Source organism: Oenanthe melanoleuca, chromosome 5 (genome assembly GCF_029582105.1).
Source record: "Oenanthe melanoleuca isolate GR-GAL-2019-014 chromosome 5, OMel1.0, whole genome shotgun sequence".
In the NCBI taxonomy this organism is placed as follows: Eukaryota; Metazoa; Chordata; class Aves; order Passeriformes; family Muscicapidae; genus Oenanthe; species Oenanthe melanoleuca.
The window spans coordinates 3,261,040-3,275,604 of record NC_079339.1 but is presented as its reverse complement, the minus strand read 5'-3'; the positions used below and the strand labels follow the sequence as shown (position 1 = coordinate 3,275,604).

The 14,565-nt window shown below is 42.5% G+C and overlaps 1 protein-coding gene across 1 annotated transcript; it reads right to left on the bottom strand.

Annotated features, from left to right (window-relative positions):
- Positions 1-8,850: 8,850 nt before the first annotated feature.
- KCNA4 (potassium voltage-gated channel subfamily A member 4) lies at positions 8,851-14,362 on the bottom strand. The gene is made up of 2 exons (XM_056492827.1): positions 14,151-14,362; positions 8,851-13,335 (listed from the first exon to the last, which is right to left on the bottom strand). Exon 2 carries the CDS (start codon positions 12,575-12,577, stop codon positions 10,622-10,624), a length of 1,956 nt encoding a protein of 651 aa, XP_056348802.1. The 5' UTR covers positions 12,578-13,335; positions 14,151-14,362; the 3' UTR covers positions 8,851-10,621.
- Between the last annotated feature and the right edge of the window lie 203 nt (positions 14,363-14,565).

Below are 14,565 nucleotides of genomic sequence, written 5' to 3'. Positions count from 1 at the left end.
CAAGTATCCTGTAGGTGGTTTGGAACAAGTAAATGCTGTATTTATACCAGTACAGTATTCTGCAAGCAATATTAGTCAGCCATTGAGCAGGTTCCCTGCACTCCAGTACACTGAATACATGCATAATTAGGGCTTGTTTCTGTGACATCTGGTGGGGAAATAATATCACATCTGATAGGAAAGATACAAAAATATTTTCATGAAACAAAAAATGGCAGTGGAGCAGGAGCACGATGTTCCTTCTCGTAGCAAGCAGCCTCACATCAGGAAAATTCAACCACCCTACAACAACAACTGTATCAACTCTCCAGAACAGGAAATAAATCAGTGTGCAATTAGACACAATTCCCCAGGATTGGGCAAAACCCAATTTCCTTCAGCTCCCTGTGCTCACAGAAAAGATGGAACTCAGGTAATGTCAAATGCACACAGAGTCTGCTGTTGAGTAAATCCATTTATCATTCAAAGATCTGACTGAGCAGCCCAAAGCTTTCATTGCTCAGAGGCATTTTATATATGCACAGTACTAATAAATCTGCCCATGAGCTGTGCTGTGCACATTATTCTGCAGAATAATGTCTGTAGAGCACAGTCTATTCCCTTCTGAGTGTCACTGGGGTACAAAACCTTGCTGTCTGCAGCATTCTCAACAACAGTAAGAAAACAAAAAGTGAATCCAAATGAAAATGAAAATTTATCTAAAGGGGGAGGGCTTGAAGAGAGTTGCACTGGACACTAAAAATAAATCTCTATTCTTTGCTTATATTAAATCAAGAGGAACGTTTAGTGATCACACAAATACCCCTCCCTGTATTCTAGGCAGGGCTGTTCCAAGTCCAGAGCATATTTGTTCAGAACTGGCTCAAACACCAGAGCACTGTGCCATGTCCTGCTCAAGCTGTGTCACATTAACACACCCAAAATAACTTCTGCATTACTGACCACCTCTTTCCCCCAAATACAAAGGTTACTTTAGTATAGACCAAAATCCAGGTCAGTGGCAGGAACAGAAATGAGGCCAAACTCCAAAACAGGAATCCTACACATCTCTGGTTCTGATTTTTCAGGATGAGGTTCTGCAAAATACTGCAGATTTTCTTGTCTTCATAAACAGGGATCTTCATCCTGCAGAATGTGATGCCCTGCTTGGTGCCTGTGCATATACAATATAATTTGTGCAGCTGAATAATTTTTTAGATTTCTCTTTTCTTAGCATGGAAAACCTGTACAGAGTGGGGATGACAACACCATTTTGAATTATTTCTGCCCTAAGTATTTATCTGGGCAATATAATCTAGTAAAAAGAAAGATCATGATCCACCACAAGTGGTTCCAGGCAAGACTCTCTATCTTCCTTCTCCTAAGGACTGTGCACCACTGACATACAAACCACTACAGCCCTGCCTTCACAGCAGGCACTCACAGGACATGAGCTACATCATTTAAAAAAACAGCTCCAGATGGGAAAAAAGCTTTTAATCCTTGACAATGGAAATACCAGTCCCTAGAAGAGGAAGGTTCAAGATACAACAGTGTGAAGGCTGGAGAGGATTTAATAATGAATCTGCCTTTGGAGGCAGAGGTCAACCTCTTTAATTAACATAACATTCTTACCAGCAGCTACTGAAAATAACAACAAAAACCTCTCAACTTTGCTCACTGAATTTATGAAGTTTTCTGTCATTTGGATTCAGTTCCTGAATCTGCTTGGACTCATTAACACCAGAGCCACAAAAACTAAGTGCTCATCACAGAAAAAGGGTCCAGAGAATGCTCACAGCACTGCACCAAACACTGGGTGTTCAGAAAATTGCAATATATACATATATATAAACATTTTTCGTTTAAGGCCTTTATTCTGCACAAGTTTGGGATGGATATTCTCCTTCACCTTCGTATTTTCATTGCTTATGATTGCTGCTTTCTGGGATTGCCAGTGGGCTGAAGAGGAGATGAGGGTGGGTGAGGTCTCTGTGAAGAAGCAAGCCCCAAAAAAGAGATGGAGCTGTGCTTTGTGATCCTCAGAACCTAAACCTTGGTGCTTGGGCTGACAGGTGCTCTGGAATTCTCCATCATGTTTCAGTCTGCAGACATGGATAGTCCAGGAAAACAGCTTGGACATTCTACTTCTCAAATATGTGCAGTTTCCCATCTGTGAGCACAAATTTTGGGGAAAACCGCTCTGGCTTTCTTTGAAATAATGATATTCCAGGTCCAATCAGCATTTTAGCAACATATTCCACATTCAGAGCCTCAGCACAAGCCACATAGCTCACCCCCTACCTTTGTCAAACAGACCAAAGCCATCACTCCAGCATTTTTTTCATTAATTTACTTCACATCAGGCTAATTTTTAGACATCTTCTCAACTATTTCAACCATTATAAAATGATGGTACAGAGCTCAGATACTTTGTAATACAAGAAACAAATTTAGACAAGCAGTCATTTGCTATGACTGAGTGTGTTTACTTTATACCAACATCTGCTCCAGATCCAACAATGACAAAGCTGAAAGAGCAGCAAAGAAAACCCTGATCATCTCAAGGAAAAGATTAAGAAATACTACTCATCATGCTTTAGCACCTTTCTGGATGTCAGTCCAAATCAGAACATCATTATTTATTATTTACAGCTTCCCAGCACCTTCTCTGGACATCCAACAGCTGAAAAATAGCCTTGCTGTTGAAAATCCATTAAAATGTTCTGGCCCATCAGCAAAAGGAGGCTGTCTAAAAAAAATCTAGGAGAAATAATCATAGATGTTTTGGCAGCAGTTAAACACTGAAGAAACAGGAATCATCAAGTCTGGATGATTCAGGAACACAGAAGAAGAGGAGCAAAAGGGTTTTTATTTTAGGCTGGTGCTGTAGGACCATGGTGAGGTCCCAGACCCCAGGGCTGTGTGGTCCTGCTCAGCTCCTGCCCTTTACAAAAGGGAAAGCAGCCAGTCCCTGCTGCTCCCAAACACATTTCTTTCACCACCTCAAATTGCCACTCCTGGTAAGTATTTGCCTGGCATCAGGGGAACCTTTTAAAGCATAGAACAGAGGTCAGAAGTAATAGGAGCATTTCTCTGGGCAATCCAATAGTGTGAGATGCCTGAGTAATTAGGTGAACCTGTTCAATCACATCTGTTGTTTCATGTGGCAGTGCAACTGAGACTGTGCTTGAAAACCTTGTGGGTTCCCTGCTTGCTTCTGTTAGGTGTCATTGAAAACTACAGAAAATCACAGGAAACAATAAATAGCTGGAAATATGATTTGTTCTCTCCTCTCAAAAGAAACAAATCAGCCAAACCTACAGAAATTTGCAGAAATAGGTAGCAGTCCAAATGTCTTTATTTCTGGGTGCCCAAAAATGAGACGGCATAAAGAGCACTATTTCTGCATAAATTTAGAAGTAAATCTCTTTACAGCCACTCCATTTCATTTAGGAACTGAGTTGTCCAGTATCACTAATCAATTCTGGAAATATTTTCTTGTAAAATCAAAGAGCAGGAAATTAGTACAATTTCTATTTCCTAGTCTCACATTTTCTACAAATTTCAAAGACATAAAAATGCTAATTCTCCATTAAATTCTGAGTAACACAAAATATTTTACTAGCCAGAGAAAACAGTTTTAACTTCTAACCTATGGAATCATCCTATCAGTTATTAGAGATGTTCACAAGTAAAATGGCACCAAAATATTAATTTCTTCTTGAAGATTCTAAGAAGCATTAAACCTTGTTCCTATCATTTACTCAGATCCTTATAACACTTTTTGCCTTAATTTTGAGGTCTATGAGTCCCAAATAAATAACATGTCATATAAATAGCTAACAGAAATAAACACATACAGAAATAAATGCTGGAGTTTAAACTGCTATACAATTCCTCTACTGCACTCTCTGCAGTAAGAAAGACTCCTGCTAAAGTAACATTTATCTGAGCTTGTCATCTGGCACAGAATAAAATACAATGATGCCCTTTAAACATTGAATTAAAAATATTTTCTATTTCTCCCCTGTGATGAAACCATATTTTTCTTTGGTATGTGTCTGCAGCTAATATTTAAGAAAGACTTTATAAAAAAAATATTATTCCTTAGCTTCTTAACCTGAAAATATTCAAGATTTCTGTTTCAAAATACTGCCTTGCCATATTGAATGCAAAGAGGGATCATCTTCCTTCATGCTTGAGACCTGAAAAATAGTCAATGTCTTAAATCCCTGAGGAATTCAGGGCAAATTGAGGGCATCTTTAAAGTACAAACCCAGTACAAACAGAAGGTATTTAACCTGAAATACAGAGTCTGTGGAATGTGTAGCTTGTAATACAAATACACTTTTGGATAGAAAAACAAGAGATACCTTCCATCAGAACCAACAGCCCTCTGCAGCTTTCTGCACTCAGGCTTTCTGTGCTATTCAGGCTGTGCAAGGAGAAACTGTCACTGGATGACACCCTGAATTCATCACAAAGCTGTGCCAGCAGGGAGACAACAGCAGGCAGAAACTGAAGTTCATTCACACAGAGGATGATCCACAACAAGGACAGAGATCACTGAAAACCAAACCTGCACTGATCTCAGTGGAACAGCAGCATGGTTGAATCCACCCAGTGGATACTGCTCCCCTTGCAATGAGGATAAGAAGTGAAGCACCCTGGAGCATCCCTCCTCTACAGCAAAATTCTGCATCAAAATCATAAATGCAAACATAAATACCAACATAAACACCAACATAAATACCAGCATAAATACAAGCATAAATACAAACATAAGTCAAACATAAATACAAACAAGGAAAGCAAATTTTCTTCTACAGCAGGGCCAGGTAGTTGCACTTGTGCCTAGTAGTGAAACTTTGCAAGAATTCAGTTTAAGAGCAGTGGATCAAAAGCCAGCAAATCTGAAACAGAAGGACAGGAGTGATACTGAATATAACTCAGCTGAATTTCTGAATGGAAAGCTACCATTCATGTCCAGGATGATTCAGATTCAGTGTGTATTGTCCCACTGAAATGGCCTTTAAAATTAGTGTTAGGACTAAGTAACTAATAACAACAATGTAAAAAAAAAAACAAAACAAAAAAAAAAAACTAAAAAAAACCCCACAAAAACAAGGAAAAAACACCCAAACTTAGTTTATTCTGACTGCTAAGAACAGGAAAAAAGCATCTATAAGTAAAGATGCCTTTGACACACCTCACTGACTACATCCATCCTCCTCCCTTACTCTGAACACAAATGCCCCAGGAACATTTCAGCAAGAGATCAAAAACCAAGAGACCAAAATCTCTCCTGAAGAGTGCTGTCCCTTCCTACACTCCTTCATGTAACACCTGGGAAACCTGCTCCACCACAGTGTCCCTTTTGACCTTAAGCAAATTTCTTGTTCCCCAATTCAGGAAGCATTTTACAGCCCAGTTCCTTATGAAATGAACAGAATTCAGGTATGGAAAGGTACATTTTGTGAATGCACACCCTTCACACCTTAGGAACTGGTAGGCTGGAATCCTCCCTGTCTGGGAAGGCTGAATGAATTACCAAGCAAATAATCATCAAATTGCCAAGCAAATAATCATCAGATTTTGCACTCAGCAGGATAAAAACAGGGTAAAAACCTCCAGCAGCCTGTGCCACCCCAGCTGGTGCTGCCCAGCACAAGGAGCATCTTCCCAGCTGCACCATGGGGTACCTGGAAGAGAAACAATGCATGAAGCACTCTGATCACTTCAGCCAGTTTGCCCCAGTTTGGTTTTACTGGCAGCACCATCAATGCACAAATCAGGGAAATAAAAGAAGTTTTTACTTACCTACTTTCCCTCAGTTAGTATATTTTATAAGCTAAGCTTTCTCTTCTTTCCTTGTTATGCATTTATTTTCCAAAGGGCCTGTTGCAGAAAAAGGTCTCAAGGCACATTGTAATTGTACAGAAAAGGATTAAAAATGAGAATTAGTTCAGCCATCTCAGTACATAATGCTTTAATGAGTTTTCCTTCAGAATTAATTTTGTCAGAATTCTGAACACACACAAAGCATGGCAGCAATATGTAGAGTACCTGGGTGTCAGGTACAAAATATTTATGCATTTTAACCCAGAATTAACCTGTCAATCACTTTGTCCACATTAGATGGTCTCTGTAGAAAGAAGGAATGTTCATTTTTACAAAAAAGTGCCAATTTTTTACAAGCATTTGTTTCAAATGGAGGTGCAAAAATATGATAAATCATACTTTAACAAGATCTTATTCACTGCAAAATCTGAAGCATTTGATCACTCAGTTATAGCAGACTGAGGAAAGTGTATACCCTGCCTCATCTACAGGAGTTATTCTGTTATTTAGAGTATTTAATGATAAGAAAAGTATGTAACTTATATACTGGATATTACAGTTGGGGAGTTTTTAATATTTGTTTTTATTTCTTACTCTCTCATGTCAATTAATTAAAATTTTAAAATTATTTACTTATGTATTTATAACTCGGTGCAATGACAGTAAAAAGTAATAAAGAACCAGTAAAAAATAGAGGAATTCAAGTGACACAATGGATAGATTATATTTAATATGAGGATTAGCTATAAAATTTAATGATTATGCTAAAAATTAATTGGTATTCAGAATTAGCTGTATGCATCCAGGATGGCCAGAAAGTACAAATGGAAAAGACTTTCTGATATTTTGCTGGTTTTCCATAGTGCATTTATCCTACACTTATGCAAATATGAAGTACCTCATGTTCTTGGCAGCTCAGCAGTGAATTTTCACATCCCAAGTCAAATGACTCTCAACACCTGAAAGCAAACTTGACAGGAATCTTCCATGTCAGGAGTTACAAGATCCTTTATCAAGGTTATGGCCTGATCCCAAACTCTTCCTACACCCGTGTTATGCAAAATCATTTTCACATTCCAAAGCTATTGGAAAAGCTTCACAGACTGAAAACACACTCAAATCCCAATTTTTATGACCACTAGAATGCCTGTAAGTACCCCCAAACACCAAGGACACTATTGTCATGAATTAGATGCAATCACGATCACAGTGGAACTTTTTATCCCAAATTTATTCTGCATTACCACCACAGAGGTGGACTCTACACACAAAAACCTATGTAAGCAGAAGAATTCTCCTTCAAATGCAAACAAATTATATTTTCCATCAAAGGGAATTAGCCTCTTGTGGAATCATTCTAGCAAGCTCAGCTGAACACTGAAAACCTTCAGTCTGAGTTACACAGCACTTCTGGTACAAAGTTCAGCATCCAGGCTGATGTTTTCAATGAATCAATGTAACATGAGAAATGCAATAAAGAAAAAATTTATGGATCTCTGGAGTCAGCCATTAAATCTAATGCTTCAGCTGGCAAAACTCTCTTCTTATGAGGCTGGCCTTGGCACTTAAGATTGCTATAAAAATACTTAGGAAATTCTTTAAATAAATGCCAGCACACTGTTAAGTATCAGACTATATTTGAAATCAGATTTGGTGCTGCTGTGTTTCCATGAATTCTAATGGAACTCCTCCAAATTTTTTCACCATTGCAAGCAAACCTGAAATATCTCATTTTGCATTATTTTTAGCTGAAATGTATGTCAATGTGAAATCATTTGAACTACATTAGTAGAACTAAAATGATACCCAGTGTAAATCCATTCACATCAGTTACATTGGGAATGCATTTCACCACTCTGATTTAAAATGTAAAATGCCTAAGTCACAATAAAATTATTTTTCTTAGAGTTCAGTATCACTGGGAAAGGTCTGACAGAAGCAGGAGTAGTCACGTGGAGCAAGAACAGCTCAATTAGAGGGTTTCTCTGGCACAGTATTCCAACCAAAGTAACACTTAAACACAAATTTCTATTTCTTGTAAAGCACTTGGGATCTTTGGGTTGCAGCCTGTTAGTGGTAGGACTTTGGCATGTTAAAACTATATTGTGACTGGACCAATAGATAGTTGAATAATCAAATTATGAACCCAAGCAGAGCTATTTGTTTCCATTCTGGAATGTACAATTCTTTCTGTGATTCAAAATGTTCCACCAAACTGAGCACTACAGCTCTTATTTATCATGACAAAGTGCAGAGGTTTATTCACTGTGTGTAGGGCTGACACACCCACAATGTATTTTAAAAGTGATTCAAAGAGTTTTCTTATTTCCATTAGAGGTCTGAAATCCCACCTCTTATGAACAACCTCCTCTTTCAACCAGTCAAACACACACTACTTATTTTCTCTAAGTTCTTTTTTTACCTAGTCAGTATTTCTTTCACTCCTAACTCGTTGCCATGGTCCCAGGCACTAAATGGTCCCTGGTGTCAGACAGAACTGGTACCAAACCATTCAGGAAGAGAAACCTCATGCCCTTTAGGCCATTAACTGCTATCTGTGAAAGAAATACTTCCAGTTACAGAATTAACTGCAGAAAAAAAAAAAAATATTTAGCACATTTAACTCAGGTGAGCTGGAGTGAAATGCAATATTAAATTCTGGCAAATGCCCATGTATAAAATTACTGAGTCACTTCATTCAAAACACAGTTGGAATTAAGACCACCACAATAAAAAGGAGCTCTTTTTAATGCTTCACACCCAAAATACAGTGAAGCCTGTTGCATGTTTTTAAATTAGGAATCAGACACTTAAACACACATTTTGAAGCAGGGCTCAGCACAATGCAGTCTTTTGTGTGTGTCTTTTTTTTTTTTTTTTCTTTTTTTTTTATTTTTCTGCAATGCAAAAGAAGACAAGCAGAGAAACTTTTCGAAGAGACTCACAGGAAAAACCATGAAGGCAAAACCCAACCATTCAAGAGAAGCCTATGTCTGCAGCTCTGTTTGGTGCCACTGGATTCAGCAAACAAGACTTATCTGATGGATCATGTGTAGTATCATGGATGCCCAATTCCGAGTGCTTTTGTTGTTGTTGTTGTCACTAACAAGTTCTTCCCCCTGCAAAAACTCTCCACTTAGCTTTAAATGAATATTGTGATTCTGTGGTATTGGTAAGACCTTTTTTCTCCCATAACAGCCTGTCCCAGACCTTAAAGTGCATATGCCAATTTGGTTCAAGTTTTATCATCTGGAATGTTCCATAGTGCCTCTACAGAAAGTCAGAGTTTAATTGTGCCTTCCCTTGGTAATGGCAAGTCTGAAAAAAACCTTGTTCTGAATCTATTATTTATGTTGTATGCAGCAATATCTTAGTTATCTCATTCTGGACTCTGGAATACACTCAAGCCAGGTGATCTTTACCTACCTGAACCTCCTAGGAAGGGCAATGGGAGGTTTTGACACATAGTAAAACAGAGCTGGCCCAAGAATCGGTGAAAAGAAACCATGGAATGTTTTCACAAGGACTCCATGGGACCCAATACCTTCATTTTGAAGCCCAAAATGCCTCTTTTAGATCTTAAACGTTGCCTCAAATATACATGGGTGAAAGCTGTGCTCAAGGGAAAATGCAGCACCAATAATAGCACATTATTAAAAGTTAGCAATCCTCAATTGTCAGCACTGTAACAACTGAGTATCTTATTAGTTCTACCTTCTCCTCCCATACACAGAATTTCCTCAACACTGGCAAAGTGCATGTACTAATCACAGCTTCTGAATGCTAAATTAAGCAGAAAAAAAAAAAAGATATAAATTAGGTTGGTACTTCTTGAGGGCATCAGTAGAAAACACCAATTTCAAATAAATTTGATTAGAAAATTTTACTTCACAATCCTTTTCCAGATCACAGATATTCAGAATTAAAAAGAGTATGGAATTAATGTAATGTCAGCTGTTGTGCCATCAGCATCACAGAGAAAGAAGAAACAATAAAATATGATGCAGAATTCACTCTTCCAATGATTGTCATTGAACTATTACATTAGTAAACATTCACAGTATGAAGTCTCTTTCAATATATCTCCAGCATATAAAGTAGTGCAAAAGAGCATTCCAGTCATTTTGCCTCTGCAGTCAGACCAGGTTTAACAATTCTCTTACTTCATTTCTTTCATTATTAGACAACAAATGCTGCAATGCCTCCAAAGAGAGTTATAAAAATAAACAATTTCTGGAGGGTCAACAGCCTTTTCAAAGTAAATTTCCAGTTAAAAACAAGCATTATAGATTTCAAGAAAAAAAAAAATTTAGATCTATCTTCTGTAGAATATCTTTTTACAATAAATTTACCATTTGAAAAACAATGACTATGGTATCCAATGATTTATGGTAGCTGCTATTAAAGCACTGATAAATAGATAAATGACTACCAAACTTCATTGTTTCTTACATAGTAAATACCTCTGAATGCCAACTTTTACCACAGAGCTGTTATTAGTGATGTCGACAGTTCATGCACCCACTTTAAAACTGACTTGGTCTTAATAAATTTTTTAGCCTCATGTGCAAAACACTTGCATTCTAATAAAAATATAAAGTCTGAAAATGTATCAGATCTAGCAATCCTTTCCTCAAGTTGTACCACTTATTTGATATGTAATAGGTGTTTAGCAATGCCTTTTATTTGTATTTAACCACTAAACGGCATACTACTGTATGCTGCAGACTCTTGTTTGCATATTTCATTATTTTCACTGCACTCTTTAATGCATAAATGTATTTGGAAACGCTCAAAATTACACATCAGTTTCCACAGAATTTGAATTTACACAGTTTTTCTTCTCTGACTCACTGCTATTCCCCGTGTCCTGGCTTTTAGTCTCCTTTACACAAAGAGATTCTTTAACTCCTTCCTCCATCTCCAAATACTCTGATTTATCCTCCGTGGATGAAGACGACGAGCTTCTAAACTTCTTCAGTAAATTTGTAGGGAGGTAAGGGCAGCTGACCGCATTTTGCATCATCTGCGTGTGCTCCTCGTTCTCAGTTTCTCTGTGGTAGAAATAGTTAAAATTGGAGACAATCACTGGCACTGGTAAAGCAATGGTTAACACTCCTGCAATGGCACACAGGGACCCGACTATTTTCCCACCCACAGTTATGGGTTTCATGTCCCCATAACCGACTGTAGTCATGGTCACCACAGCCCACCAAAAGGCATCCGGGATGCTTTGGAAATGGGTGGCAGGCTCGTCAGCTTCCGCGAAGTAAACAGCGCTGGAAAACAAAATGACCCCGATGAAAAGGAAAAAGATGAGGAGGCCCAGCTCCCTCATGCTGGCCCTGAGCGTGTGGCCCAGGATCTGCAAACCCTTGGAGTGCCTGGAGAGCTTGAAGATGCGGAAGACGCGGACCAGGCGGATGATGCGCAGGATGGCGAAGGACATGGCCTGCTGGCTGCCCTGCTCCTGCGCCAGGTCCGTGCCCAGCGTGATAAAGTAAGGCAAGATGGACACGATGTCGATGATGTTCATGACGTTCTTGAAGAAGTGGGCTTTGCTGGGGCACGCGAAGCAGCGCACCGTGAACTCGAAGGAGAACCAGATGATGCACACGGTCTCTACGATGAAGAAGGGGTCGTTGAAGATGGTGTGCTCCCCGGCCTCCAGGCGGAGGGACTCGTTGGAAAGCCCCTTCCCTAAGCTCAGGGACATGACGAATTCTTTGTCATCTCTGAACTCTGGCAAAGTCTCCAGACAAAAGATGACGATGGAGATCAAGATGACCAAGACGGAGACGATGGCGATGCCTCTGGCCGGGCTGGAGCTTTCCGGGTACTCGAACAGCAGCCAAACCTGCCTCTTGAACTCGTTCTCCGGCAAAACCTTCTCCTCCTCCTCTTTGACAAAACCTTCATCCTCCCTGAACTTGAGCATGGCCTCCTCCCCGAGCTGGTAGAACTTCACCTCCTCAGAGAAGATGTCGAAGGGCACGTTGACCGGCCTCTTCAGCCGGCCCCCGCTCTGGTAGTAGTAGAGGATGGCATCGAAGCTGGGCCGGTTCCTGTCGAAGAAGTACTCGTTCCTGAGAGGATCGAAGTACCTGCCCCGCTTGGCTGGGTCCCCCAGCAGCGTCTCTGGGAACTGAGCCAGGGTTTTCAGCTGGGTCTCGAAGCGCAGCCCCGACACGTTGATCACCACGCGCTCGCAGCACTCGTACTCGCTGTAGCGCACGGCGCCGTAACCCCCGGCGCCTCCGCCGTCGTCGGGCGGCCCCTCCGAGTAGGAAAACTCATCCTCCCCATACTCGTCGCTGTAGTAGAGCTTTCCTTCTTCCTCATCCTCGTCGTCCTCCTCCTCCTCCTCCTCCTCCTCCTCGCTCAAGTCCTTCAGGATCCTCTCCTCGGAGCCGCCGAGCGGCAGCAGCTCCGAGCAGGGGAAGGAGGCCCCGCACTCCCTGCCCCCCAGGTGGCGGCTCCTCCTTTTGCCCCTCTTCCTCCTCCTGCCGCCCTGGCGGCGCGGCTGCGCCGAGGAGGCCCCGCGGCCCTGCTCCTGGTGGTAGTGGTGGTAGGGCCCCCCTCCGCCGGCCGCCCCGGCCTCCACGGCCGCCGTGGCCGCCGCCACCGCCGCCGCCGCCGCCGCCCGCGACTGCGCCAGCCGCTCCCGCTCGCGCGCCCGCGCCTGGGCCGCGAAGCCGTAGGGCAGGTGCGTGTTGCACCCCGAGCTGTCGGCGCTCACCATGGCCACCTCCATCCCGCTGGCTCTTGTCCGCTCTGGCCGCTGCAACGAGGTTTGGTTCTGTCTACCGGGTCACCTCCAGTTCTGCGGGACGCTCAGAGCCATCTGCGCCTGCAGGGCAGCGGGCGCGGCAGCGCGGCTGTGAGGGCGAGGCCGAGCTTTGGGAAAGCGCACAGCCGCATTTTCTTGCCCTTCTCTCTGCTGTTCTGCTAACGAGAAAAGATGAAATTCTCAAAGTGAACCAGAGGACAGCTGAGACCTTGTTCTTCCATCCACCAAGCCCCTTTATTTTCATTTATCTCCTGCAGCTCTACCTGATCAGAATCATGACTGCCTCGCGGGCTATAAAGGCCGCATTCCTCAGGAAAAAAACAATATGCAAACCAAAAGGTACCTGCTCTCCACAGATGGTTTTAGCTCTTCATTGAAACCAAATGCAAATAGTCTCTTTCCTCATATTTTGTTCCTGGTGATGCTTTGGCCTAGCAAACTTGCTGTTTAATGTCTTTACTTGGAGAGTTGAAGTTAATTCCAGCCATCACTTCGTTTACACAGTGAGGAGGTCTTTGCAAATCCTTTCTTCAGCCTGTCAACAATGTCTCAAACCTGGGAGCAGCACCCAGGCCATCAGCAGCAGTGGTAAGAGGAGGAGGAGGAGTGGAGGAGGAGGAGGAGGAGATGAAGACTGAGAAACTGGCTCTGAGGTCCCCATAGGACACAGGGGAGTGGATGGGTCACCCTTTGGTCATGGTCATGCAGAAGAAGCACTTAACCTGAGGCACATGCACAAACACACAAAAATAAACAAAACAAAGAGGGAAAATATTGGATTGTTTTCCTAAAAGGTCACACCGATCAAATGAAACTGTGTCATCTATTACCATGGCATTCAAATCTTCTCCTGCCCACACTATTCACACTTCTACATTACACACACACCCACATCACATGCACAGAGATTTTGAACGACTCTGTGGGCAAGGATGTGGGTGGGCATGTCACACATATATAGAGACAGATAAAAAATCCCCACCCATATAAGCACTTGCATCCATACACAAACATATGCATGCTTCTGAAACACCAGCACATATAAACAGCAATAAAAATACTGCAACACACACAATGCATTCAGGTCTTTCAGCACGTATGTGAGAAATACACCTACATATATCCATGTGAAACATTAAAGAATAAATGCATCTACACGAACAGCTCTTGTTGTATTTGCAGAAACACATCAGGTGCGGGAATGCTACGTTTTAATCTACAGCAGAATTGTGTTTCGATCACAATGAACATCTTCCCGGATTTAATTTGGAAACAGGCACGTACAATGCCCAGCCAAGTGAAAATACCGTGATATGTCAAGAAAACAACCGCAGGTGCACTGAAGCAACATCTACATGCAAGCACACACACAAAAACACACAGCCCCCCACACCCCCCTTCCAAACAGAAGCCTCATTTACAGCCACATCTATTAACACACGAGAGAAGGTGAGCGCGATCTATTAAATGACGCTATTTTTAAAACCGTACCTACGTGTCATGCAGAAGAAGGTCCCGAAAGCGCCGCTACACTCACCGATGCTCGGCAGAGCAGCAGCAGCGCTGTCCCCGCCGGTGCAAGGAGCGGTGGCAGCCGCCCTGGGGAGGCTGTGCCGGCCACAGCGCCAGGTGGCCGCGGTCAGTGCGCGCAGGTTGGCGAGTTATTGCTGCCCCTCCTCGCCGGCACGGCGGCGAGCGCGGCTCGGGCTCCCGGAGGGAACAGCGAAGGCGCTGTGCGTGCGAGCGGCGGCGCGACGCCCGCTCCGGGAAGCGGCGCTGGCTGTCCGGCAGGACGGGCTGGCGGCTCCGTGCGGGGCTCAGCCGCCCGCCCGCTCCATCCACTTGTTGTGCGGCCGGAACGCGGAGCGGGAGCCAAGAGAGGTGGCAGAGAGCCGCTCCAGCCCGCGGCACGGCGCCCCGGGCGCTGCGGGAGCTGCGAGCCCCGGCCCTGT